The 26,167-nt window shown below is 42.6% G+C and overlaps 4 protein-coding genes across 7 annotated transcripts in view; 3 read left to right on the top strand and 1 right to left on the bottom strand.

Annotated features, from left to right (window-relative positions):
• The first annotated feature begins 324 nt into the window (after positions 1 to 324).
• Positions 325 to 14,319, top strand: LOC140581453 (EEIG family member 2-like). The gene is made up of 11 exons (XM_072704054.1): positions 325 to 596; positions 5,985 to 6,105; positions 6,203 to 6,232; positions 6,465 to 6,581; positions 7,020 to 7,066; positions 9,261 to 9,352; positions 9,673 to 9,768; positions 10,942 to 11,134; positions 11,315 to 11,451; positions 12,099 to 12,162; positions 12,419 to 14,319. The coding sequence occupies exons 1-11, from the start codon at positions 451 to 453 to the stop codon at positions 12,459 to 12,461; spliced, it is 1,086 nt and encodes a 361-aa protein (XP_072560155.1). The 5' UTR covers positions 325 to 450; the 3' UTR covers positions 12,462 to 14,319.
• Positions 14,320 to 14,711: 392 nt separating this feature from the next.
• Positions 14,712 to 19,191, top strand: LOC111841024 (uncharacterized). Of its 3 annotated transcripts, none has more exons than XM_072704052.1 (7): positions 14,712 to 15,209; positions 15,929 to 15,997; positions 16,167 to 16,318; positions 16,468 to 16,528; positions 16,986 to 17,003; positions 17,598 to 17,827; positions 17,943 to 19,191. In XM_072704052.1, the coding sequence occupies exons 1-7, from the start codon at positions 14,991 to 14,993 to the stop codon at positions 18,850 to 18,852; spliced, it is 1,659 nt and encodes a 552-aa protein (XP_072560153.1). In that variant the 5' UTR covers positions 14,712 to 14,990; the 3' UTR covers positions 18,853 to 19,191. The 3 variants fall into 3 exon arrangements, with proteins under 3 accessions (XP_072560153.1, XP_023662224.1, XP_072560154.1); XM_072704053.1 differs by having other exon boundaries at positions 15,078 to 15,213; XM_023806456.2 differs by lacking the exon at positions 16,986 to 17,003.
• Positions 19,192 to 19,806: 615 nt separating this feature from the next.
• LOC111841046 (syntaxin-binding protein 3) overlaps positions 19,807 to 26,167 on the top strand; it is a 63,991-nt gene continuing 57,630 nt past the window's right edge. The window contains exon 1 of one of the 2 annotated variants that reach the window (XM_023806516.2): positions 19,807 to 19,979. In XM_023806516.2, coding sequence (XP_023662284.1) covers positions 19,946 to 19,979 — 34 coding nt within the window. In that variant the 5' untranslated portion in view covers positions 19,807 to 19,945. Of the gene's footprint in view, positions 19,980 to 20,202; positions 20,348 to 26,167 lie in introns of those variants that run through there. The other variant, XM_023806517.2, reaches the window with a different exon arrangement.
• LOC111841044 (uncharacterized) overlaps positions 20,850 to 26,167 on the bottom strand; it is a 29,868-nt gene continuing 24,550 nt past the window's right edge. Inside the window, exons 43-50 of the mRNA XM_072703996.1 lie at positions 25,895 to 26,149; positions 25,515 to 25,775; positions 24,284 to 24,544; positions 23,170 to 23,430; positions 22,735 to 23,025; positions 22,206 to 22,442; positions 21,960 to 22,025; positions 20,850 to 21,816 (exon numbers count right to left, since the gene is read on the bottom strand). Coding sequence (XP_072560097.1) covers positions 21,542 to 21,816; positions 21,960 to 22,025; positions 22,206 to 22,442; positions 22,735 to 23,025; positions 23,170 to 23,430; positions 24,284 to 24,544; positions 25,515 to 25,775; positions 25,895 to 26,149 — 1,907 coding nt within the window. The 3' untranslated portion in view covers positions 20,850 to 21,541. The remainder of the gene's footprint in view (positions 21,817 to 21,959; positions 22,026 to 22,205; positions 22,443 to 22,734; positions 23,026 to 23,169; positions 23,431 to 24,283; positions 24,545 to 25,514; positions 25,776 to 25,894; positions 26,150 to 26,167) is intronic.

The following is a 26,167-nucleotide window of genomic DNA, read 5'->3' as shown; positions in this document are numbered from 1 at the left end:
TCTTGAAGTATTTTACATTAGCACTAGCTAGGATACATCTAATTTTGCATAAACTATCTGAATGTACAATTTGGCTGTATTTTTCTATATATTTCACGTCGCCGTCGCTGTAGACCCCTGCCCTATTGCAAATGATCTACGTAACTCCACGGCGGTAGTTAACGACATACATGGTTAGGTAATGTTCCAACGTCCGCGTGTAGGCGGTTTGAAACAGATAATTAGCATATTGAGCTATCATTGGATCACAGTTCGTCCACGCTGCTTTCTGACCAATCAAACTAGAGTGCGTTGAATAAAGTATCGCCTTGAACACGATGCTTTCTGGTCTTTGCGTCGAATCAACGTAGGAATAGTTGATGGTGGGGGTGTAGTTCAGCGTTTGAACCTCGTTGTCTGTTCTACTACTCTCAGATTAGGAGAGTATCATCGGAGTGCTTGTACACGTAGATGGCTTTCATCATGATGAAGAAAAAGAAGTTTAAGTTTAAAGTAGATTTCGAGTTGGACGAACTGTCCGCCGTTCCCATTGTGAACGGTGTCCTTTTTTGTAAAGTCAGGCTTATTGACGGTGGATTTTCAGACGAATCATCTCGGTAAGCAGCTAGAGATTCTAGTCGGTGTAACGTTGACGTGTCTGTGATGTTTACTCTGAAATTTAACGATTTCTGAAATCTAATTGCGGCATGTTTTTACTACGCAGAGTCTAATAATTGTCCTTCACCATAGTAATACAAGGAATCAGTAGTCTGGTTGTTTTAATGTGATGTTTAACTTTACCCAGAACTGTTCTTGACTTTTAGTGTACAATGGCTAAACGAGTTTACTAAGAACCTAAACAGTTGATGTGGTCACTTAACCACTTCGTCATATTGGTATTGCGTTTTCATACATTAGTTGGCAATTTAAGGGGGGAAAAACCGTTGCCATGGTAATTCACCATAGCTCGTGGTACTTGACAGCAAAGTCAAACAATGACAGTCGTGCTGACAGTTTTAAGATTAAAATATTTGTGAGCTTTGGAGCGCTCAACAATCAATGGCTGATATATTTTTGTAGACATATCCTAGCTACTGCACGCTGTGTGCTCTTTGGCTGAGTCTTGTTTTGCTATTATACTGCATGCTTATGAGGAAGTAGATAGCAGTATTTGATAAAAGTAAGACGAGCGTAAGTGCCGCATCGGCGCGTTTGGACCAAATAAACTGCACGATTTGCCTGAGAGCATGGCTTTGGTGGTTTGGTGGTTTTTTTCCACCTTCCCTTTCAGCAGACTAAACATCTTTCAGTTTCTTTTACCAGAACCAGTTAAAGTGCGGTCAAAGGCCACGTCGGATGACAGGCAGGGCTAGATGAAACATACCGTTTGCTCCAACCCGACAACTCTAAAACCTTTCATGTAAATAATTGTTTAAATGCTCCTCAATGCATAGTTTTCTGTACATTCGCCAGTACTAAACCTAAAGGCTGTGTGGGAGCTGCAGTATTCCTTAAACTTGCATCAGGTGCTGAGAAAAAAATATTTGAGGTAGTTGTAGATAGAGATGCTCAGCCAAGCGTTACCACTTCCTTAAATTGAATAAAATTATTTTGTAGCTGTGGCAGGTGTTATCTGTAAAGCATAAAGTTCTATATCCTTATAAAACACTACTGAATATTTAATGGACATCATATGTTCTCTTTTGTGGGATTACTAAATGCATATACTCAACTCACACTTGTAGGTTTGAAATGGAGAATGGTTTGTCTAAATTCCTGCTTTTCTATGCAAAAAAGTATTCACTGAGAAACACACCCCTGTTTGAAACACACTGAAGGACTGGATTGCGAAGATTAAGGAGCAGGTGTTTGCCCTGTAACGGTTGAATGACTATATACTGTTGCACTGGAATTTTGTTGAACTGTTTGCATATTTGATTTTCGGTGCATTTCTTTTAACTGTGGATTTGACGTAAGGCACTAATAAAAGAACGTACCATTTAGTTATTCAGTCTTATTAGAGAATGCTTGATATGTGCAGTATCAAACCTTTCTTTTAGTAATACCATGTAAAGCTTTATATTTGACTTGACAGTCTATTATTATAATTAAGAGTTTTAGTTCTGTGAAATGTCTGTAGCTTTGATTGCTTCAGAAAAGAAAATGTTGGCACCTGAGTATTAGTCTTTGATGCTGACCTTTCACTGACTTAGATGTTGTTGACTGCTCGTATATTGAGCTCGCTCACACAGCTTGTAAATATTTGATGGATTAATAGTAAATGCTTCAGTCTTGTAACTGGTAAAGCACAACCTGCACTGTGGAATAAGGACTTTGTACCTGTCATTATAAAGGTATCTGAGAATCTGAATAAGACGTTCCATTCGCGGGCATGGTGACGTGAAAATCCTGCTAGGTGTGCAAAATCGTTTTCTAGGTGGTCCACCAAAAAGGGTTGTCTTAACTTTTACCTTTGCCCTTTTGTTTTATTGAATTGCATGCAGTTGTTAACATGAAACAGTAAATCAAGTCATTGTTCACTGTCAGTCTTGTTAATTCTAATACACTGGCCTTTTGCCGTTTAGATTTGGTGAATTAACAGTATACTGACTTCTGTCAGGCTATCTGCTTTTGATGTTCTCTTCACTTATTGGTAAATGGTTTGGCCAACTAGACATGTTCTCTTTAGGTGGGTAGTTGAAATTTCCACCTTCAGTAAGCCAAAGAAACACATGAAAGAGGAAACTGAATCAGGTTGAATTGTGATTGGGAAGTAGCTTGAAAGCCACTTTCCCATAATTGACCTTTGGCATCACAGTGAAACTGTACTATAGAAGAGAGCAGGACCGAGACTAGGCTCGCTTTATACGTCAGTTTGTTCCTCACAGAATGTGTCAGCGGATGCATAGAGACTGTCATGACTGATCTAAATATAGGGATGCTGGAAACCAAATTCCCTCTCCCAGCTCGAAATGGTTTGTAAAGGTTCTCTCTGGATGCTGTCCAAGGAGAATGACAAGTCAGGTACCGCAGATGATGCAGATGAAAGCGTGTTATTAGGGATGACAGCCATTGTCAGGAATACGATTAGATTTTTACAGCAATGCCATGATTATCAGCCAATTAAATATAAACCATAAATATAAACTATTAAATCTAAAGATAAATGAAACTATGTATATTAAGTCTTTTTTTTCCAACAGAGTTACAGACCTACTTTTGAATCTTTATAATTCACTAGTAAACAGGAGAAATTTCTTGAGCTAGAAGGCTGACTATTGCCTTTAATGTTTTTTATACTAATATTCTTGGAACTAATGGGTTGGAGGAAAAGTGAAATTAAGGCTGTTCTGTAGAATAGAATGTGTTTTTTTTTTTTGTCCTGAAACATTTGGTTTAACATTTATTTCTATGGTCAACCTTTATAACTAGAGATTTAGACTCCTTCAGAGATGAGTGAGTAATTTACTACATGCCCCTAAAGGAAAGTCTTTCATAATCTAAAAGTTGTTCCATTGTGTATTATCTTAAAAAATGACAAAAAAAACGTGAAGTATTGAAGTGTAGAGTTTTGAAGAGTGAAAGTTGATCTTCGTGGTTGATGAGTCAAGCCTGATGATGATATAACTACTTTTAAGTTCATGTTTAAAAATGGTTGGGGGGACAATATTTTTTTTGGGGTGGGGGGGGAATATGCCATAGCAACTTTGTTCATAAAAACACAAACAATGATTCATCTTTATTCCAGATGTTACTGTCATAAGCATTTTTGCTTCATTAAAAAAATGGTGTCTAGTAAAGAATGCAAAATGTGTTTATTATTATTATTATTATTATTATTATTATTATTATTTATTTATTACAAATGTTTTAGTGGTGATGAGCACCTGGGTGTAAGAAAATAATATTTGCTTTTTTTGCATTCCAGGATAGTGAAATTTTTGTATAAGTTCTCCCATGATTAGTTACTCTGTATGCCTGAATATTAGATGTTTTCAATCTTATGAAAAATTTGCCTTAGCTAAGTTGGATTATTGTTTACATGCCAGAAAGGTTTAGCTTCGGGACAAATGACTTGACTTGTTTGGATAGATTTCCAGAGTTTGCCTGTTTTGTGGTTCCAGTTATATGAGCTCATTCAGTTTGTTTTGTACTCAGAAGCTCTGCCTGGGTTGGAGGTTATAGCAAGGATATTGACAGGGTGTCCTCAAATCCTTTAACTATCACTTGGCTTTGACAGGAGAGAGGAATGCATAGAGTGACGTATTGGATATATATAATCAATCGTGTGCTCATAATAACTGCCTCGTTGCGTTGTCCTTCGTGTCATGCATTGGGAACGGTCAGGAGAACATAGCTCGTTCAGCCGTCCAGCCAGCCGTCAGTCACTGCTGAGTCAGTATCAGCTGTCAGCAGTCTTGGTGACTCTGATGCTGCATTTCTGAAGTTCACACCTTGTGACAGACGCCACTTGTAGTACCAGTGGGTGCATGAAGATCTGTGGGATTGGAGCGAGCGTGACGTGTTCAACCTCACACACCATCAATCTTTAAGCAGTCACACTCCCAATGAGTCACTCACACACCCCATTTCAAACAATTTCTCGCCCTTTTTTAGGTTCATGGAATACAGTGTTTGTGTCTCCTCAATCTTTAATGTTCTTGAGTCAAGGATATTTAGTTTGCATGTTCTGACTCAAAATCTCAATGTGAAATGAGTTGTCTCTTGAGCATTAAATTTGTTCCTTGCTTTATGAGAATCTTCTAGGCCTAATAAATGTATAATTTATCAAACTCGAAAAAACAAAGTAGTTTGTCATTCAGAAAAAAACTACTTTAAAAATGATTTTAGTGAGTTTAAGATTAATTTAAGATTCTTAACTGGTATCAACTTGTTCAATATTCTGACCCAAGGCAACAAAACAGGGTTGTACTTTTTTTTTTCCTACCATTTTATCACGTGTACTTTACGGTTTACATGTTTGTCCTGATAGTCAGTACCTTGGCAGATTTAGGCAGTTTCTGTAGTTGGTAATGGTAACTGGTGACCGGATTGAATGAAGATTGTTCTGTTACATTCCAGTGTTTCGACATTTAGGATTACACTACTAGTTTCTCTTACAGGGTTAAGTACTAGAGACCTGGCTTTGTTTCATTTCATGTCTGTGTTGTATGAGAGAAATTGAGTCAGATTGGTGCTATTAAATGAACATATTTTTTTGCCAGACTTCCTGGTTTCCTTTGGTATGATTTTCCCATGTCTGGCCAGAGCAGCCTTGCAGCGATTGCTTTCCATGCCCAGTTTCTAAGGAAAGCTGACCGTTCATTGCAGAAACATGCTGTAGGTGATAAGCTGCAGCGTTTCTGCTGATAAGCTACCTTGAGATTCGCTTGAATGGTGAAAATCTCTGCGTCAGCGTTTGGATGCACTGGAATGGAGAAGTTGTCGTGTCACTTTTTTTTAATGTGGTCGTATTTGTTTAGCCCAACACCCAGTGATTTATGAGGTGTTCAGCTTTACATATCGCCTCTTTGTTGATGGAGCCTGGATTTATACGCGCCATTGTCAACCTCCACTGTTGCTGTTTCTTACTGCTGTCTTTATGGCTTCGCTGATACTGAGGCCCGTTGTCAGTCAACCAGCTGACATTTTTGACCTTTTTCAGCAGTGAGACCATAATGTGAGGTGCAGGTGTGTATATTAATGTTTAAGGCCAGTTTGACTTATTGCCATTGGTTTAGTGTTTAGTCTAAATGCAATGGAGGGACAGTTATTATCCCATTTGGATGTATAATGATTGTAAATAAACCAGAGCTCATGGGGCTATAGCTGAGTGATAATCTTGTTTGACTGGATTTGATTGATGCAGTAATTGTCCATTCTGAATGTCAAGTATCAAACATGCGATTAACAAGCTTTAAAATGGGAAACTGTGATTATGGCTATTTACTTAAAATTTACTTATGTGTTTACTTAAAAGTATGTCTTATCGCCAACCTTCCCAGGGAGATGGTTCAGGCCAACTGTGTACGGTGGAGGAAGAAGTTCTCCTTCCTGTGTAAGATGAGTGCCAGCGCCAGCACAGGGGTGCTGGACCCATGCGTGTTCAGAGTGTCCGTACGCAAGGTACAACTTCCTGCTAAGACCTGCCCCTTTCAGCACTGCTACTGCAATGTGTCGTCCTGTTCTTGCAAGTTAATGTTTCTCATCTGTTTCTCTGTAGGAACTGAAGGGTGGAAAGACATATGCAAAGGTAATTCATTTTGCTTGCCTAGTTTGCTTTATTATCCATAACAAACACTTGACTTGTGATAAATTTTTAACTGTTAAAGCATCACAGGTATTCTATGTGTGGCTAAGGGTCAAAGGGCATTAACATTTTTTGTGCCAAAACTATGTGAACTGTAGACATTAAAGGTGTGTCCCATGCCACAGAATGGCAAGAGCTGGAAAGATCAGATGAAAGTTTATCTTATGTCTTGCAGCTTGGGTTTGCTGACCTTAATCTGGCTGAGTTTGCTGGCTCCGGAAACACCATTCGCAGGTGTTTGCTGGAGGGCTATGACACCAAGCACATGCGGCAGGATAATTCTATACTGAAGGTCGGTAAACAGGTGGAACTGGTGAAATATGACCCCTTATTTACCATTTGCACAAGTACAGGTACATTTGAATGCTCTTCACCTTGGGGGTCACAGCAGATAAGGGCCCACAGACATGTGACTGTTCTGCCGGGGCTGGCCTCGAACTGGACGTTCTTCTAATCGCGGGCACAGAGGCCTAACCCTCTGAGCCATCCACCGCCTCCCGGCTACTCAAACCGTAATGTTTCCTCAGTGGGCCTATGTGGCATTCTGGATTTGCATTGGGTACATAAAGATGGTAACCGCATTAGCCAGATCATTTAACAAAGGAAGTTATTTTCTGCCAATAGAAACTGAACATGTGCTTTAATGTGTGTGTGTGTGTGTGTAGTTGCACGGCAGAATGATTTGCTAAAAATGATCACATGACTGATGACTCTGTGTTCTCTTGTTTAGGTGATCATCAGTACGCAGCTGATGTCAGGTGACCCGTGCTTTAAAACGTGAGGAGAATGTTTGTTTTGTTTTGTTTTTTTTTTTGTCTTAAACTGATGCACAGTCTGATTGTCCTTGAAGAAAAATGCATTATCAGGCTTAGAAATATGTGGCCCCACCCGTACAAAACAAGCAGACTGTCTGCGTTTGGTTGAACTATGCCGACAGATTGCGACAAGCATTTCAGCTCAACGATCAACCGCACATCAAGCAACTTGTGTTCAGAGGAAGTCTGCAGGGTAGATGTATCCTCTTTCAGATTTACCACAACAGCTACAAAGTGTTGGCTTTTGGTTGGAACTAATGCTGAAAGATGTGTTCGATCGAACGTTGTGATGAAGCTGTAGTCCAAAGCACCCTGCTCAGTGCCATGCTAAAGCTATTTATGTACCTTTAACCTTGCCTTTGATGTTTATTGGAACTGATGAGCAAGGATCAGATGTAGCTGAAAATGGTTACTTTTTTTCCCTGACTATTGACCATTGTATTGCTTCAGCTGGAATTGAATTACTGAATATCTTCCAGCTTGCTAAACGAGTGGGCAGCTCCCCGAAATGCTGTCTTTGCTTTGCTTGTGTTAGAAAATGGCAGTTTTTCATGCTCATACTTTACACTGAGGCTATGGGATCCTGGTTGTGTACGAAAATCTTGGCGCGAAGATGCCATTTTATCATTCAGGAAAGCGTTTTTGTGGTTGAAAGGTAGTTCAGTCTGAATAGTAAAGCTTGCACAGAAACTGGCACGTAAGCCCATTTAAAGCATAAACTTATTACCATCTGCTGTCATCGTTACATTCCATAAGCATTCTGTATGCGGCGCACAAGTTCCTTGGGATGATGCCATATTTTAAGATGCGTCCCTGATTGGTTGAAAGCCCTGAGGAGCCATGAAATATAGAAGATCTACAAGGCTGTTAAATAATACAGTTGAACACAGCACTCTTACATGTCATGCATCTTTAAAGTTGCAAATAGAGGTGGAGGGGGTGTGCAATGTTGAAATGGAATTTATGCTTACATTATGCTGCCTGTCTGACTTCCTGTTGAGTGTGGAGGCTGTCCACAAGATGAACACATATTCTGTCCGACACGTAGGCAGTGAAATGTTTGGCAGGTTTAAATGTGGGGGTGCATGGTGTCAGAAATCAGTTCCCGCTGCTTAAATTGCAGCTCTGATTTAAAATTTGAGAGAGGGTGGTCTGTATGCCCGCTTTTGCTTTGAGTCATGCCACAAGAGTGGGTTGCCATGGTATTTTGTCAAGGATTTTCTGTCATTTTCCTGAAAGGATGTGTTGTTGACGTGGCATTGCTAGTAAGGCACAAAAGCCAATACGGTGTGCCATCACGATGTGACCTTTTTCAGCGTTGTGACCATTTGTTTTCCCTCCGTGTCACGCGCTTGCTGTGAATGAGCAGCCCACGGAGTCTGAACACTCACCCTATCGAGGCATGAGTGCGCTTTCCCTCACTGTCCTTTTTTTGGCAATGGGCCGACCGCGCATTGCGTACCCAACCATCAGGGCCCTGGCGATGACTCACACAGCTCTAATCGAGGAGTAGGAAATCCCTGGCATTGACTCTGGCCCCCGGGACGGGGGGGAATGCGACGTGTCTTGCAGCTTGCGCAACAGCACCGCCGTTGCTGGGTTACTCCAACTCACTTTTCAAAACAAGCAGGAAGCCGTAACACGGCCAGCTTCTACGATGTACCCCATAAATACAAAAGTGGAAAACCCAGGATGACTCAAAATACCATCTTTAGTCTGGTTTTAATCCTGCCCACCATCTCAGATCAAAGTAGAAGTTTAACAGCCGGGCAACACTGAGCTCAGATTATGAAACGACAGAACTTACCCGCTAAACTTACTCAGGCCAAATCTGCAGACCGGACGCTAAGAACAGTCTGAAGCTTTATTAAGAAGTGTCTCGCTCGTGGGCTGACGTCAGTCTCACTACATGCAGCTGCACTGACACATGCTTATTTGTTTCAAAACTGCGAAATGCCTTTAACACAGACGATGAATGAGCAGAGTTTGTAGTCACTACTCAGTACGTGCAGCGGCTCTCACTCTGTGCTTAAGCTGGGGAACTCAAACGTTTATCCTTCATTGTTTCCTGTTTTTTTTTTTTTTTTTTTTTTTTTTTTTTTTTTTTTTCCCCCCCCTGGGTGCTGATCACCTTCCTCTCTGTCTCTCTTTTGTAGTCCCCCCTCCACAGCCATGTATGTGGGAATGCAAGAGGGCGAATGCCTGCTCAAGGACAGAAAGGGAGGAGAGACGTTCAAGCCATTCGTAGGTACGTCGACAACGATTGATCTCAGTGAGGTGAAAAAGGACAGCAGGAGATGTGAAGCTGTATTATCATTTTACTTCACTTGGTTCTGTGACATAGATGTCTGTAATCTACCCTTTGGTGGGTCGTCTTTTTAGGGGATCGTGTCTATTGCACCATTAAGATTCTGGTGTGTGAGCTGTCCTAGAGTAGGCCTCAGTTGGCCTTTGCTTGTTTTTGTCCTTATCGCCTGTCTGTTGTGATATCGGCACCCTGACAGCAGTCTGAATATTGGCTTGTGCCTGAGCAGAGGCTTAACGATCGGACGTCTTCCAACCCTGCAGACACACCGCTGAAGAGCGCCTCCGTTCCTGACGAGCTTGGCATGTGTGGACATTCCAGGACCTCCAGCTACGCCAGCCAGCAATCTAAAGTGTCGGGTATGTGTCCCGGTAGCCCTTGGAAGGAGACCTAAACCGCCCTGACAAACGATCCCACTCTAGGGAACGGGCGTGGGACTGAATCCATGCAGCGTTACACAGAGTATTACCTTTGATTCTTCTGAACTCCTGCCATTATTACAGCTGCTCGTCGTCTTCCTCATACGTCCTGCTCATCTGCGCATTATCATGATGTGCTTCCCATCAATTTGACCTGAGTTTTCATTGATTCAGTTTCCATCATCTGAAAGCAGCCGACGTGCCGCATGGCCGCTTGGGCTCGGTTTTCAGTTTCCTGAAAATGAGACTGAGGGGCTCACATTCACGCTGTTATTTCCAGCATCGGGTCGCCTGTTTGGCGGGGGCTCCTGACCTACAGGCTTCCCCACCAATTACGTGGTTTTTATTATGGTCATCTCCTCACCTCCTCCCTCCATGTTAAAGACATTTGTACGCCTCGTGGTGAGAAATCGTCAGAGGATGGGAGCTGGCTCGGCGGGGCCTGCCACAGTGAGCGTGGGAAGTGGATGCCCGGGACGTTTGATTAGATTCAGTCAGAATCATCTCCCGACTATCTACAGTCACCTTGGGGGCGAGTGACAGACGTACAAGCGGATGATGCTGTGAAATCCCCATGCGAACCCTTTAATCATGCATCACTGCCAAGCACTGGGGGCTTGAAGGTTTCCTTAGGCAAGGTTTTTATAGACCGTGTGGGTGGCCATGGCTGTCTTCACCCAGGGAGGGGGGTAAAGTCGATGAATAACAAAGCGTGTAGAAGATCTAAAATACAGCAGCACATCAGTGATGCCAACTGGGAATTGCCCATTGTGATGGTCACATAGCACGACACCAAAATAGAGTAAAAAATTTAAGTGACGGTAAACCAGGGGTGTCAAACTGCAGTCCTGGGGGGCTGGAGCCCTGTGTAGCTTAGCTCTTTCCCTGTTCCACCACAAATGATTTAGCTTATGAGCTCTGTGGTAATTGGCACAAGGAGTTGAACCAGGTGTGTTAAATGAAGGTAAACCAAAAACTGTGCAGGGCTCTGGCCCCCCAGGACTGGAGTTTGACACCCCTGAGGTAAACGTATGGCAAAATAAGTTTGGGCCAAAGAGTGGCACGTTTCCATATGCAGTCTGCGTGAGCCCCCTCTCCGCTTCCATCTAACAGGGTACAGCACAGATCACTCGCGCTCCTCCAGCATGTCGGAGCTCACGCACCGGAGGAACACTTCAGTGGGCAGTGCCTCCACCGGAATCGGCAGCATACCTGAGCCCAGCGACGAACGGGAGCCCCGGGCAGGCCCCCAGCTCGGTATCGGCACGCCCGTCAAGAGCACCTCATCCAGCGAGCGCCTTAACAGGTGAATGCCGATGACGATTCCTCATGCTGAAGCGAATAAAGCTGGGGGCAATTAGCTGCAGTTAGCGACTGCCAAGCGGATCCTGAATATCTTGCTGAAAAGTGGTAGCACATCTGTACAACAGACTAGCGGTGTGACATGGCACGGACATCCCTACAGCCTTTGACTGCATCTTCTCAGGCATCCCATGAAACAGGATTCCATGGAGTCCCAACTAAAGCGGGTTGACGCCACCAGGGTGGACGCAGACGACATTGTGGAAAAAATACTGCAGAGCCAGGATTTCAGCCATGACTTTCTGGACTCCAGTGCTGAAGGTATGTGTGTTTGGACAGGAGGGGGGGGCACTGGGACACAGCCAGAGTGACCGGCTCAGTAATCAGAGGTGGACTTTTCAGGTCCAGAAAGTAAAAATCCACACCAGGGTTTTGTTTCAACCAACCAGTTGAGTAAAAAGAGTCAGTCACAGAGTACTCAACTGGTTTGTTGAAACAAAATATTGGTCTGGACTTTCTGGAGCTGAAATGTCCGCCTCTGTCAGTAATGGACTAGTTATGTAGGATGTGGACATAAGGGGGTGACTAAGTTAAGCATTGACAACAGAGCTCTCTGTAGGCATCATACATCCACCACATTCTCAATTTTTTTTCTCGCCCACACTTGACTCTGAACTCAATTCTGTTGACATGCCGGGTGCAGAAATTATCAATCAACACTGCATATAATGAAAAGGTAAACGTTAACAGCAACACCCTTCATTCCTTAAACCTTGAAAAATTAAATAAAAATGAGGAACCTTCTGAAGTTCAGACCTCCCACACTGCAGAAAACACCTCTGTATACACTTGCATGTTTTCAAATTGCCTAGCAACCAGTTCTTCCTGCTATGAAGGAATATACAGGATTTTGTATTTTCCCCAGACCTTGGTTAATTTTTATTGGACTGTGTGTTTGTCCTCCTCAGAGGAAGGTCTCCGCTTGTTTGTTGGCCCAGGAGGAAGCACTGCTTTTGGGAGCCATCATACCAGGTGTGTATGTGAGATCCTCCCTCCAATGTGCCAGAAGACGACTTTAACCAGACGTTTGTCGAGCATGATACTGCCCAGAATTTTGTAGAATGTGTGGAAACTGAAATTGAACTTTTCAAATCTTACACAATCAGTATAAAAAATTATTTTATTGCACATTTCATAAAGTTCCTCAGATTACTTCACTGTACTGTTTAGCTGTGTTTTGCCTATATTATACAGTACATATAGAATGATGCTGGTTTTTGTGCTTCAGGGTTGGTGCTGGAGCGTATGAGCAGGTTGTGATAAAGCGGTAGCCCACCAGAAAAGCTACCTCCAACTCCCGTGCTGGGGAAGGTCTGAGTAAAGGCGATGGTCGTGCCTTGTTTCTCTTTGCCGGTGCCCTACCTCAACCTACTTAGAATGTCGGCAAACGTGATGGCCTGAAAACTGATGGAAATGGCACCCCCTGCTGCCAAAACATCCCAGTTGGACCTAAAACCTGAGTGCAATCGGGAAGGGCGAACAGGAATGGTCAGCCAGCTGGCATCGTGGGACACACCTTAAACTGCGGTGTCATGCTGCACACCGGTTTCAAAGATTCCTACAAGGTCCGAAATGCATTTATGAGGACCACAGCTTTGTATAATATTTCCTAGAAATGGGGGGGGGGGGTGAATACTGTGTTCTAATAATCTCTGACTTGCTTTTTTATATAAAATACTGAACAAGAAATTTGAAAGTAGTGGTGGAATCATCTTGACATTCATAGGTTTTTGATCCTGGTTTGGTCACCAAAACCGAAGCTCTATCGTTCTGATAAGGAACAAAATCTACTTAGTGTCACGACTAGTATCTTAAGGGGTCCAAACAACAAGTTGAAATACTGTAAAAATTGTAGGTCTTGTTAGGCTGAAAGCCTCAAATGTTAATGTATTAAGGGAATGTTATGTCCCTTAATTGATGGGTATAAACAGAGTTTGAAGTCAAAATTACAGTAAAAGCAGAAGGGGGGGGGGGAAAAAAAGTGTTGTTACATTGTGCGACGTGGCAACATTGTGATGTTGGATTTTAGAGGAAGTAGAACCAGACTTGCAGACTGCTCAAGCCCAGTTGACTATTGAGCTGATGATATTTGCATTTTTCTAAAAAAAAATAATAATAATAATAAAATCATCCTGTCATTAACAGTAAAATGGGTGATTATGGGATGTAGTCTCAATGTTGGAGGTTAGTTCAATATATAATATTATTCTGTCCGTCAGATACGTATATGGTGTTTTAAAAAGTGTCACAACATTTTTAAAAACATTTTGTGCTCAAGGTAGTTTAAATGAGGTCAGAGCCCTTGTCAATGCTGTATGCCACTGTGCTAATTCGTGTATTGAGTTGCAGGCATGTCTTCTACTGCCTACAAATTGCTTAATGGAGTGAATGTAATGCTTCCCCATCAGGCCACAAATGATGACGAGATGCATTGCAAAGCAGAAGCCTCTATCCCTTCGGCTTGGAGGATGTCCAGTACAAAGAATGAGCTCACCCATTAAGTGCCATTACTTTTGCACTAGGTTCCCCCATAGAAAACCCTCATTCTGAAGCCTTTTGGAATGGAAATGTTTATATAGGCTTAAATCTTGTGAGATTTAAACCTTCCTCTCAGCCAATCCAGCACCTCTCAATTTAGACCTGCTATTGCGTTTGGTAAACTGACTGGTTCTTACTTTATTCGTGCACATTAAAATTTCACCACTCCAGACTATGTTTATTTATAAAATCATTACTTCTGTGTACATTTCTCCATCTTCCGTAACTTCCTATCCCCTATAGGGATGTGAGCCTGGAGCGTATCCCAGGCAGTGCAGGGAACAAGGCATCCGGCATCGGATGCCAGCAGTTTGTATACAAAGTGTTTACGCAACTGGCCCACTTTTTATTCTATTTGTGAAATTACTTTTACCTTTAACAGATTTTTATTTTTGTAATAACTGTCTGTAGTCCATTTGTTATAATGGTTAGGGTGGTAATCTTACAGTGTTAATAGTTTGCCATTTGTATTATAAGGCTTGTATCAGTTTCAAAATCGGAAAAAAAATCTTCATATGAATTTTCATTGTAATGCACATATCACACACTTGCATATGTACAACGTTGAGTCAATTAAAATCTTAAAGAAAATGTGTGGCTTTTTCCTTTAACATTTAACATGCTTTACCATGCTTTCATCCAAAAAGACGTACAGATGAGGCAAGCAGCAAAATACAGACATACGGCTTTCGAGGAGTCGACTAGGCATAAATTGCAGACATTTTAGTTGGAGTAAAATCAACAGGGATTTCACCTGTCTTGATACCTAAACAATAAGGTTTGCAACGCTGTACAGTGCGGACATCGCTGCTTACTTGCTGGTTGGACTGTATTTGGACATGCTATTTCTGCGCATCCTGGCAAGTTAACGGCATGGGACCGGGCAGATTTCGACGCGGTGTCCGGGGCAGCTCATGGTGGCCTGTCCCTTTAAGAACGGTCTCTGCGTCCTATTGGTTGAGCTTTCGCACGACGCTAATCGTCTTTTCCGCTTTTTTTTTCCCGGCAGCACAGTTAGCCATCTTGTTTTCTGTCGTTGTAGGGGGAAAAAAAGCCCCTGATTGTACAGAACGGGTAGTGATTTGTAGTAATTTTAACCCAACGCTTCTGGAATTGATAAATTCTACGTATCGGTTTTCGTGCTTATTAACTGAAACGAATTACAGACAGGGTGGTATTTGAGAATTTTTAATGGAGTAAAACTGCGGGAAATCGTCAGCTAGCTAGGTTACCTTATTGAAACCCAGCTGGGCCGTTTCAACATGGCCAACGCGGTGGCCGGGAATCAGCAACAACAGCAGGTCGTGGCCAAGCCCGTTGGCTCGGGGAAGCACGGCAATGTGCTGCCTCTCTGGGGCAACGAGAAGACGATGAACCTGAATCCGATGATTCTGACCAACATACTGTCGTCGCCGTATTTCAAGGTCCAGCTCTATGAGCTGAAAACGTACCACGAGGTTGTGGACGAGATCTACTTCAAGGTAGGTGGGTAGCCGGCTAACCTTATTTTAATTTACTGTGAAATATTCACTTAGTGGTGATAATAGACTAACTTCCTGGCGCATTGGGTAACGATTTTTGTGGTTTTCAACTGTTTCAAGTGACGACCGGCTAGCATGCTAACTAAGCGGCTAACGCTGAAATGGCCGTACTCGGCTATGTCGGTGGTTGGCTAAATGTCAGCAGATTTATGTGTTGTATCTGTACACGCCGGTTTTTTTTTTTTTTAATAGCCTGGTTGATCGTCCTTATTTTGTTAGACAAGGTTGCAAGTTACCTGGGAGAAATTTAAAAACATTGGTTGCATAACCATTTATCAAGATAGCTACTGGTTTGGTGGCCTAGTGTCCTGAACTCGTTTGTGTAGTACACCCCGGACGATGTATTACGCCATTCTAATACCCAGATGGGCAACCATACAGACGATTTATTTATTTAATGGTTAACCAGTGTTGTTTTTTTTCTACGGACTGAATGCTAAATGTCATTTAAAGATGAGGATTACCTTAGCTGGGTCCTAACAGCGTTTCTTAACGTACCGACGTAAGTTGATAAAGTTGTGCCGGTGGCGTGTTTTGTGTTCTATATGTGATTGATATTGTAGGTTAGATCATCGTATTGTCCTCTGTGCGGAACAAAACAGAGTGCCTGGGTGATCTGTGTCACCGTTAAGTGCGTGTTCTGCATGCGTGACTTGCAGGTGACTCATGCCGAACCGTGGGAGAAAGGCAGCAGGAAAACGGCGGGTCAGACTGGCATGTGTGGAGGGGTAAGTAGAAGTACGTGCTTTTCATCGTCCTGCACGCATTCTTCCATTTGTCTTCTGCCATTCCATCGTGGTAAAGCTGTGGTTTTGTGTCGGTATGTTTTTTTTTTTTCTAGGTTGTAATTCTGACCGGTATTATTCTCTAGAATTTGAATTCTTCTTTTTGTTAAAGGTCCGTGGTGTTGGAACTGGTGGCATAGTCTCCACTGCCTTCTGCCTGCTGTACAAACTGTTCACGCTGAAGCTGACTCGTAAGCAGGTGATGGGACTCATCACACATACTGACTCTCCCTACATCAGAGCCCTAGGCTTCATGTATATAAGGTTTGCATCAACTTTCATTTAACTTCACAAATTAAAAAAAAACTGTTTGGATGTATGTTGTAATTTCACACTGTTCTATGTAATGTATTCAAATATAATGGAAGTATTGGGTATCTAACATGGTTTGTCTCTGTGAAATCATGTAACAGATACACACAGCCTCCCACAGACCTTGTGGATTGGTTTGACCCGTTCCTTGATGATGAGGAGGTATGTCAGCAAGGGTAATTCTTCTTTTTCTTGATTTTTTTCTAAAACATAATTCATGTTTGTAGTCTACTTCCAGTACCCTGCCTTGTGATGCATATGGCTGATTTTCACCTTTGACTTCATTTGGCTTAAATTGTCCCTTCATTCCTCTGGCACTGAAATAGTTAAATTGATCCACTGTTGCGGCCTTGTCAGGGTAAGTGTAAATGAAACAAAAATATAGCTACACATTACAAAAAGGCATGATATTCTTATAGAAAATATTATGAGGATATCAAGAGCAATTTTTCCATAAATACTACGCACTGTAAGCTAAACTTCATTAAATGAGATTCGACTTATAGCACGGGTATGCTGAGTCACATCCAGAAATGCACAGTGAGGCTCATTCTTTTTCTTTTTGATGTTGCACATTTTCCACCTTCCAATTGGCTAATCTCAGTGTTTTCTTCTTTAGATCTCCCTTGTGCTGCAGGTGAATTGGATATTGTATCTCAGCACAGTTGGTTTGTGTGTGTGAGTGCAAGCAACTGTTTTACCATATAGCTATGGTTTCTTGGTAGCTGGTGCAAAACTTCATGGTCGCGTTTGCTTGCACTGTAGGTTTACTCCTTACAATAGCTTACTAACATGCCCCGAACCCACAAATGTCCTAGCGGACATTTTGCGATATTGACATTTTATATATTTTTATTTTTTTAACAGCTGTTTGGGAGTTGCTTTTTAAAGTGATCATAACTTCACACAAAGGCAGTTGGTTTGCTATTGTCAAATAACAGTGTTCTGTTTCTGTGGAGCCTGCAATGCAATATAGTCTGATGGGAACCAATTATTTGTGTAATCCTAAAATTATTTTATCAATATTAAGCTTGATGAAAACAGAGGTGAATATTTGGTACTTGGTCATCACAAGTTAGACTTTTTTTTTTTTTTTTTTTTTTTTTTTACCGGATGAGTTCATGGAAGGTAGTTTTGGGAGTGGATTTGAGTCTGTTTATTGTTTGGAGATGAGACAGTGTGACATGGGTGATTGAATTTCTTGTGACAAGCCTGGTGCTGTGTTTTGCAGGAGCTGGACGTGAAAGCCGGGGGAGGTTGCGTCATGACGATCGGCGAAATGCTGCGTTCCTTCCTCACCAAGCTAGAATGGTTCTCCACCCTTTTCCCACGCATCCCTGTGCCTGTTCAGAAGGCGATTGACCAGCAGATGAAGAGCCGACCCAGGAAAGCTCCTGAGAATGAAGGCCACCAGGACACTGCACAGGAAACAACATGGCAGCCTGAGCGCCGGCGCTCCAGGTGAGCCTCTATTCCACCATGCTTTCCACATAGAGGTCTGTGTCAGATTTCCTGTTTTGCACAAGTATTTTGGGGAGAGGATTTCAGGCACTGTTCCATTTTGAATTCACTGTAGGAGTCCCAGGAGGACCCCGAGTCCTCGGAGGTCACCTAATAGATCACGGAGTCAGAGCCGTCACCGAGACAGACGTGGCGCCAGCTTTGACCGTGAGCTGGACAGGGAGCGAGACCGACAACGGAAGGAGAGGGAAGGCAAGGACAAGGATCGGGACCGTGCAGAAAGAGATCAAGACCGTGACCGGAGGGAGAGGGTGGACAAGGACCGGCGGCGCTCTCGAAGCCTTGACCGGCCCTTGGATCGGCAGCGAAGCCGGAGCAAAGACCGCAAGCGAAGCCGTAGTGGCAGCCGCGATCGGAAGATTGACCGTAAAGATCGAGAGCGGGAGGTGGAGAACGACCGAGCCAGGAGGAAGGACAGGGCCAGCGAGAGAGAGAGATCAAAAGAGAGACGGTCCAAAGGAGAGCCAGAAGACAGGAAGCATGATGAAAGGCACAGGGAGGAGCGCACAGTGAGGAAGCCTAGCCGGAGTAAGAGTAGGGAAAGAAAGGGCAGGAGTGAAAGGTCCCGCAAACGTAGCCAGAGCAGGGGTAGAATAGACAGTGAGGACAAGGCCAAGAAAAGAGAGCACAGCCGGAGCAGAGAGCGATCTCACAAGAGCAGCCGGAGCAGAGAACGGTCTAACAAGGGCAGCTGTAGCAGGGAGCAGTCTCACAAACGTAGCCGTAGCAGGGAGCGATCTAACAAGGGTAGCCAGAGTAGGGAGAGGTCTAACAAGAGCAGCCGGAGCAGGGAGAGGTCTCACAAGAGCAGCCGGAGCAGGGAGAGGTCTAACAAGCGTAGCCGGAGCAAGGAGCGCACTCACCGCCGAGAACTAAGCAACACCAGTGACAGCAAGCACCGGAATAGAAGTCCGAGTGCAGAACAGGTTGATGGGAAGCAGGATAGCAGAGAAAAATCCACTTAATTTATCCGTCTGGTTTAATTTGCTCATGTAGTATGTCATTTGTTCCAGGAAAAAAAAAATCTTGCACGGATATACACTGACGCTCCCCATCCAGTCCTTGGTTGCTTAAGTAGAATTCTCACAGTAGAGATGAGCCTTTTTTCATTAATTCTATTTTCTTTTCTAAAAAGCTATGGAAAATTTTGTAAATAAACATCTGAGAATGTTTTAAAACTCTCTGGAAGGACCCCACAACATGTTGAAATGTACAAGACGCTAAGTTGACCGATGTTGTGCTGTGTTTGGTTGATTGCTTTGCCATTTTTTATATATATAATAAAAGACTTTTAAGAAAGGGGGCATTGGTAGTTACGTTGTATTTTTAATGCAATAATCCTGGGTTTAGGCTGGCTTAGCGGTGGTGCTCCGTTGTTGGATGAGATCACCTAAACTAAGCATTCTACAATTCAAGCTCCTCATTTCATGTCAGTTCTCCCCAGTCCTAGACAGACAGTCTGCATATTTACAGATTATCTAATTACCTAGTTGAACTGATTCAGTTTTACTTGGGATTTCCAGAGCAAGAATAGTGTGGTTCAGTAGAGAGCACTATTGTCTCACTTGTTCAGGGCTGGGGGTTTCATCACTCATTTCATACTATAGTTGGACTGATTGTTTAAATGTGGCCTGTCGTTCAGGAATGTACGGTCTCAGCATCCCATCGAGTAGTTATCCCTTTTTAAACGCGTTTGCATGTGTGTGCACACTTGTCTCGAATTGAAAATCTCACTCCAGCCAGCTGACCAAAGTTGACAACCCTGTACGTGTGTCCGACGCAGTCGTCATTCCTTAACTAAAATGACCGGGATTTCGCTTTTCTTCGCGTGGCGTTCGGTTTTTGCGGTCAGAATACCGTGTTTGCATATTTTGCGTTGTTTTGAAGTCTCTCCGGGTAATGCCCCGCTGTCGTTTTTTGCAAAGAAAATGCATCACCCTATTTATAATAATCTAAACATTTCTGTTGATTATTCAACTTTTCCCCCCAGTTTTTGATGTTTTTACGTGTTTCGCACCGGTCCTTCGATTTGTCTTCGCTTGGTTATCAACGAGATAAATGCTCGACCTGACAAATGTGGCGCTACAGCTCAGTAAGTATTTTGAAATAAATTAGAAAATGGCGAAAAGTCGATTAAAATTCTAAAAGTCCTACTCGAAATCCGCCCCTGAATTATAAACGAGCCATTAGATTTTACGTCCTCGGTGCAAAACGAAAAAAGAGGTAAGGTTTTCACCTCGCAAGTTTTAAATTAGTATTGTTTCCACGTTTTACGGAAACTTAAGGGAAATAACAGACATGCCCATTTGAGCCGCTATAGTTTGAACCGTAGCTCAAAAACGGCGCGCAAAACTCCCGGTAGGTCACTTTATTCTCTCACATCTCCGTCGAAAAATGCATTTTAATTTCAAATATGAAGCAGAAACGGCGATAATTTCCCGGGTCGTACGACATACTGAGGTAAGGCATATAATTTATCCATTTGGAATGTTTAGTTTTTATGAATTATTGAAACTGTTATTTTGTGTGGGAAAAGGCCATCGGGGGATGTTAAAAGGACCAAATATTATTATTCGTTCTTACTCATTTTTCTTTGCTGAGGTATTAAGAATTAAGATTATTTAAAAATCATGGACCAAACCCTTGTTGTGTGTACTATGGCCTAACACTAACAGGATTGGGGACGATACACAGCTCTTAGCCGTGGTCCTAACAGAGCATGGTGTCCGTTGCAGGTAATAATTAGTAGAAATGCTCAAATATACCAGTAACCAACTCACAGAAACAGGTCTTAGAACCACTAACCTAAAACTAAACTTTTTTCAAGTGTGCCAGAGTCTGATAAAAATGCTCCCCCCCAGCTCCCCTGTGAGCTGTAAATTATACGTGATCAGTGGGTAGATGATGGATCGATGGATTGATGGATGCATGAGATATTTAATAATAAACCTAAAATGTTGAATCCTTAAAACACTTTTTATGGTTAACCGGTTATTTCCTCATTTTTCTCATACGTTGTTTACCTTAAGTGATACAACACTATTTTTTGGTTTATACCATTATTTAGTTCAAAACACAACTTAAACATTTCAACTGCAATTGAGACATGAAACTGGGAAAGATCATCAATGCCAGTGAAAAACAATAGTGTGTCTGACACCCATCAGCTGAGTCATTACCTCTACCCTTATTTTGATCTGATCTCTTTAGTCTCTGAATCACTCATGGCAGTTTGAGACTGTACTTCAACCAAGGGGGTAAAGATGAATGAATAAAATTAAACAAGAAATGAAACATGGTCAAATTGCACTTCACCTAAATATGTAATTTAAACCTAATTTAAACAATGGAAGTAAGAATACATTTTATATAGTGTTTGTTTATTTTTGTAATCTTGGAAGTTTGTTGGTTTGATTTATTTTAAATTAGCAATTGTTCTTCATCACACTCCACCACATTTAAATCAAAGAAGTGTCCAAGATGGTTTGGTTTTCAATTTAAACATTAATTGCTACATGATTTTCAAGAAAAGTTGTTATTTCCTAAGACTTGCTTGCATTAGGTGCTTTTATCTAATGCTATGAAGCTGCTCTTTACAGTTGACATTTTTTATTTGTCCCCACGTTGACTAGTCTGACATGCTGAAACAAACCCTTAGATCTGAACTCCAGTTTTTACACAGATTGGTGTAGAATAGGGGCTTGTGCTTATTGATTTTTTGGCATACACAGAGATGCAGTATCTGGTGGCAGGTTTCAGGTCTGTCACTGTAGAGTTAAAACCATATACAGACAGCTCTACAGAATGCTGTTTACTGGACTGCTGTCTGACCACAAGGCTGTAGCTAGTAGCACCCTCTACTGAATTCCATTCTGCATACAGGGAATTGCTAGTGACATTTCCAATCTTCAGCACTGGAATAGATACATCTGATGGGGAAAAGAAAAAAGTTTTTAGGAATGAGTTGGGAGTACAGTTCATTGCATTCATTATGATTTTTTTCAGTATAAATTAATTACATTTCATTACAATGCATGGTCTTATTAAACATAGAATAGGCCTTTGCTGTTACCTGTCTCATCTTCATAAAAAGAATTTGTCCCTTTCAGCCCTCTTCGAATACGGTACTGTGTTATATCTGTTAGAACGGAAATCTGAGTTAGATGAAATCTGCACATCAGAGGATGATGCTGAAAATGAAATGGTGAGATTTATGATGGGGGTTGGGGTGGTGATCAAAGATGTTAGTATTTTTAAAACATATCTTAAATTGAGTTGTTTTTTTTTTTTGCCTTTTAATCTGTATTGTCCTTCTTACCTTGGATGTTCGTACTGGGATTGCTCTGACCAGCGGCGTTGATGGCCGTCATCTCAATCGCACTACGATTGGCACCTGTCACGTTGCACTGCAGCTGAACTGTGTTACACACTAACAACAGCGCTGCACCTTTTAGCTCATACACAGCGTACTCTGTGGCCAGTACTGACGCTTTCCAGGAGAGCATGGCTGATCCATTTTTGATGCTGTATGTGATTCCCAGTGGGGGACAGGGGGCTGAAAGAACACCACAAAACTGTAAACTTAATTGTTCCCTAAATTATTTCACCTTATAATCACTATTGAATGCATTTTAGATATATACTCCGTTGTCCTGAGGCAAGTTTTTTGGCTGCTGCATAGTTTTTTGTAGAAGCAAGTTTGTAAACTTCCAGCATACTCCAAAATGTGTTTTTGGGTATTTCTGTTACAAAGTGCAGCAGCTCCCAGTTTTGTGTGAACCCTTTGCTAGTTTTGTCTAATCAGTCTCTCTACATTTACTCATAATTGGCACATTTTGTCCCAGTACCTGTTGTCCCATTGACCGCCGTTGAGGGGGTGCTGGTTCCTGCCAAGTTCCTGCTCTGCACTGTCACTGTGTAACGGGAGTTGCAGGACAGGGGGAACTCAAATACTCTGCCATTTGTCCAATATGATCTCATCACAGAGCTCGTATCTTCGTTGCCCTGCTGGCTACTGCTTGTCTCCGCCAGGTACTCCACCTCACAGCAGACAATTACGCTCCAGGAGACCCTGAGCACCTGCATCCCATTCTGCATGGGGTACAGCCGTGTCCACAGTTCACTGGGGGGGCAAGGGACTGTGAAGGAGAGAGTATTTTAATTGGAGGCATGGCTTTGTTTTGTTTTACAGACCTGTCTCTTTATTTATCTCACTACGCCTTCTACAACAGGTTATTAAAGGTACTATTTGGAATGGGTATGAGTGTGGGTATAATAGCTACCTGCTCCCTTGCTATATGGCTGGCTGAATGAAGACCTGCATACTTGATTGGAGGCCTGCACTGAGAAGTTGTATGTCGACCCACACTGTAGCCCCACCACAGTGCAGAAGGTGTTAGTTGTTTGGCAGCAGAGCGGGTTGTTGTCTGTGCTTTGTGCGCATGCCTGGTATTGCACTGCGGCTGCAACCGGGGCCCAGGTGACATACGCTGTGCTGTTGGCACAGCTGAGGTCTGCTGAGATGGCTGTTGGCTGGCATGGAGCTGGGAACAGAACAGAAAGTTTTGCTTGTTTCTTGTGAATAGTGTGCCGTGTCTCTTCAGATTTTCAAAATGTGTTATTGTTATATCCACTCCTTTGGATTGTTCCACCTTCCTGTTGAGGGTTAACAGACCTGCTACTCAGAGGGACTCAAAATGCAATGCACACAGCGCCAGAAAAAAGTGTGTCTGCTTCCTGATTTCTTCTTCTTCTTGCGTACTTGTCACACTTAATTGTTTCAGATCGTCACACAAAATTAGTATAACTTGCAACTGAGGTGAGTATTTCCAGGAGTGGTTGGTCTACAAAAATTCCTCCAAGAATACACCAATGACTCATCCTGGAAGTCATACTACCATCCATGGAACTGTAGGCCTTGCTTGCCTCAAATAAAGTTAATGTTCATGTTTCCACCATTAGAAAGAGACTGGACAAGAATGTAATTCTTGGGTGAGTTGCAAGAGGAACATAACAGGCTTTTGCCAAAAAACACCATGATCATTCCCTTGATGAAGCCTTTTGAAGTAATATTTTGTGGACCGATGAGACAAAAGTGGAAATTTTTGGAAGACATGGGTCCTGTCACATCTAACATAAATCTAACACAGTATTCCACAATAAGAAAATCATATCAACAGTCAAACATGATGGTGTAGGGATGCTGTTCAGCGTCAAGGCCTGGGTGACTTGCTCTCTACCAGAAAATCTGAAGGTCAATTGAATTATGCAGCAAGACAATGATCCAAAGTACAAGAGCAAGTCCACCTTCACCTTTCAAGGACTGTCCAACCCTGCTGTCTCAAAAAAAGTACTTTGCTTTGGGTGAAATCATCTGCTAAATAAATAATACAATACCTGTCTGGATGTTGAAAGTGCTGCTGGCTGGGCTTCGACACTGTAAGTTAGATCCAGTGACGTAAAAAGTGTAGAGTGCACTGCAGCGCAAGCTTGGCACAGTGCAGGTGGTGTTGGAGGTGGAACAAGTGGCATTATCTCCTCTAGTGCCCAGTGCTGTCACCACATAGGTTTGTGCTCCAGTTGCTCGGCCCCATGTAACCCAAACAGAGTTAGTCATGCAGTCTAGGTTACGTGTAACATTCTGAGGTGCGCATGGTGCTGCAGGAAAAGAAAACATGAAGCAGAAAAATCTGTGGTCTCATTTGGAACATTGAGTAACTATCACAACAGGTGCATTTATGTCATGTGCAACTGCTCTGACCGTCTGAAAGCTACCACATAGGATTGGCTCCCAGGGTAACTATGCTTGATACCTGACAAATCCTTGATGAATCCTAAAGAAACTGAACTAGGAGGGGGGCACTCAGGGACTTCCTACGAAATGGAAATCACTGTAGCAGTGTGAACATGGTGAACTGCTTACATGTCCGTACATATATACCTTATGCATCTGTCCCATTGAATCCTTAGGTAAAAAGCCTAAAATCCTTCAGGAAAATTGCTGATAAAACTATGGCCAGTATTTCACAAAGCCAAGGAATGCTGGGTTTTTTTTTTGAAGGGACTGGTTAATTTTCAAAAATAAACAATAGTGTAGCACTGGTGAGATCTGCACGTCCCAGTATACCTCATGAACACATGTATATAACCCCGAGTATGTCATTGTAAATAGCCCTTGTATTGTTCTTATTGTAGTAGTTATGGCTAAGACTGTTTTCTGAATGTGGCGTGTATGTTTGACCATGTCTTATGCATACCCTGTCCGATCCTCACATGTCCTCTGCTTAAATCTCCCACCTGTGTGTACCTTACAGTTCAGCGTCTGACCACCTTGTGTTTTCGCTGTTGTATTTGGGTTCGGTGCTCGTTGGCTGCCTGTTATAGTCCTGTTAAGGACTACAATAAAAGGGCATTGTTCTCCCCTAAATAAGCTTCCTCATCATTCGCTCTGTTGCCGTGATGCCTCGGTCGGCCAGTCATCACAATACAATTTCAATATATTTTCAAAATACCCCCGATGTTTTACTGATCTATGAAATTTTTGTACAACATAAACTAGTTCCATGGATACAATAAGGCTGGGGACCTCTACATTAACTACCTGAAGTGCTTCTATGTGGAAGCCTACCTGTAACTATGTAAGAGGCAGGGCTGGCAAGACTGACGCAGCGCACCCCAGTCGCAGTGGCTTGCACAGTGTAGTTCTGGCCACATCGAAGGTCCACAAGGTCACAGGTGCCATTTCTCGATCTGCACCAAGTCTGATAGCCCTGGGATGATGAGGCCTGGATGACAACGTCAACCACACCATTCCCCATCACCCATGACAATGAGGCCACATTGTTGGTGCAATTCAGGGTACTATTCACAATCACAGGTGGGCATGGAGCTGGAAAACATAAATATATCATTCCCTACCATGCTGAAGCTATAGTTATTATAAAAGCCATTATGCACCAAAATATTTTCCCCCTAAAAGCCTAGAACCTTATATCCTTGTAACCCTACCAGTTGTCATGGTAGCACTTGTCCACAGAGTGCTGTTGCAGATCCCGTCATCAGCTAGCACAGTTATGTTATAGGTCTGTCCACACTGCAGACCATTCAGCTGACAGGTAGTGCTGTTGGTGAAACACTGGAATGACCTGCTGGCCGCAGCCAACACTGTATAACGACGTGCCCCCAGGCTGGCATCCCAGTATACCATTGCTGTACTGGTATTGCAGGATAGGTTGGTAGCCACGTTCGCTGGACTGCAGGGAACTAGAGAGAATGAGGAGG

The sequence above is a fragment of the Paramormyrops kingsleyae genome, chromosome 21, assembly GCF_048594095.1.
Source record: "Paramormyrops kingsleyae isolate MSU_618 chromosome 21, PKINGS_0.4, whole genome shotgun sequence".
In the NCBI taxonomy this organism is placed as follows: Eukaryota; Metazoa; Chordata; class Actinopteri; order Osteoglossiformes; family Mormyridae; genus Paramormyrops; species Paramormyrops kingsleyae.
This window is presented reverse-complemented; position numbering and strand designations above follow the sequence as displayed.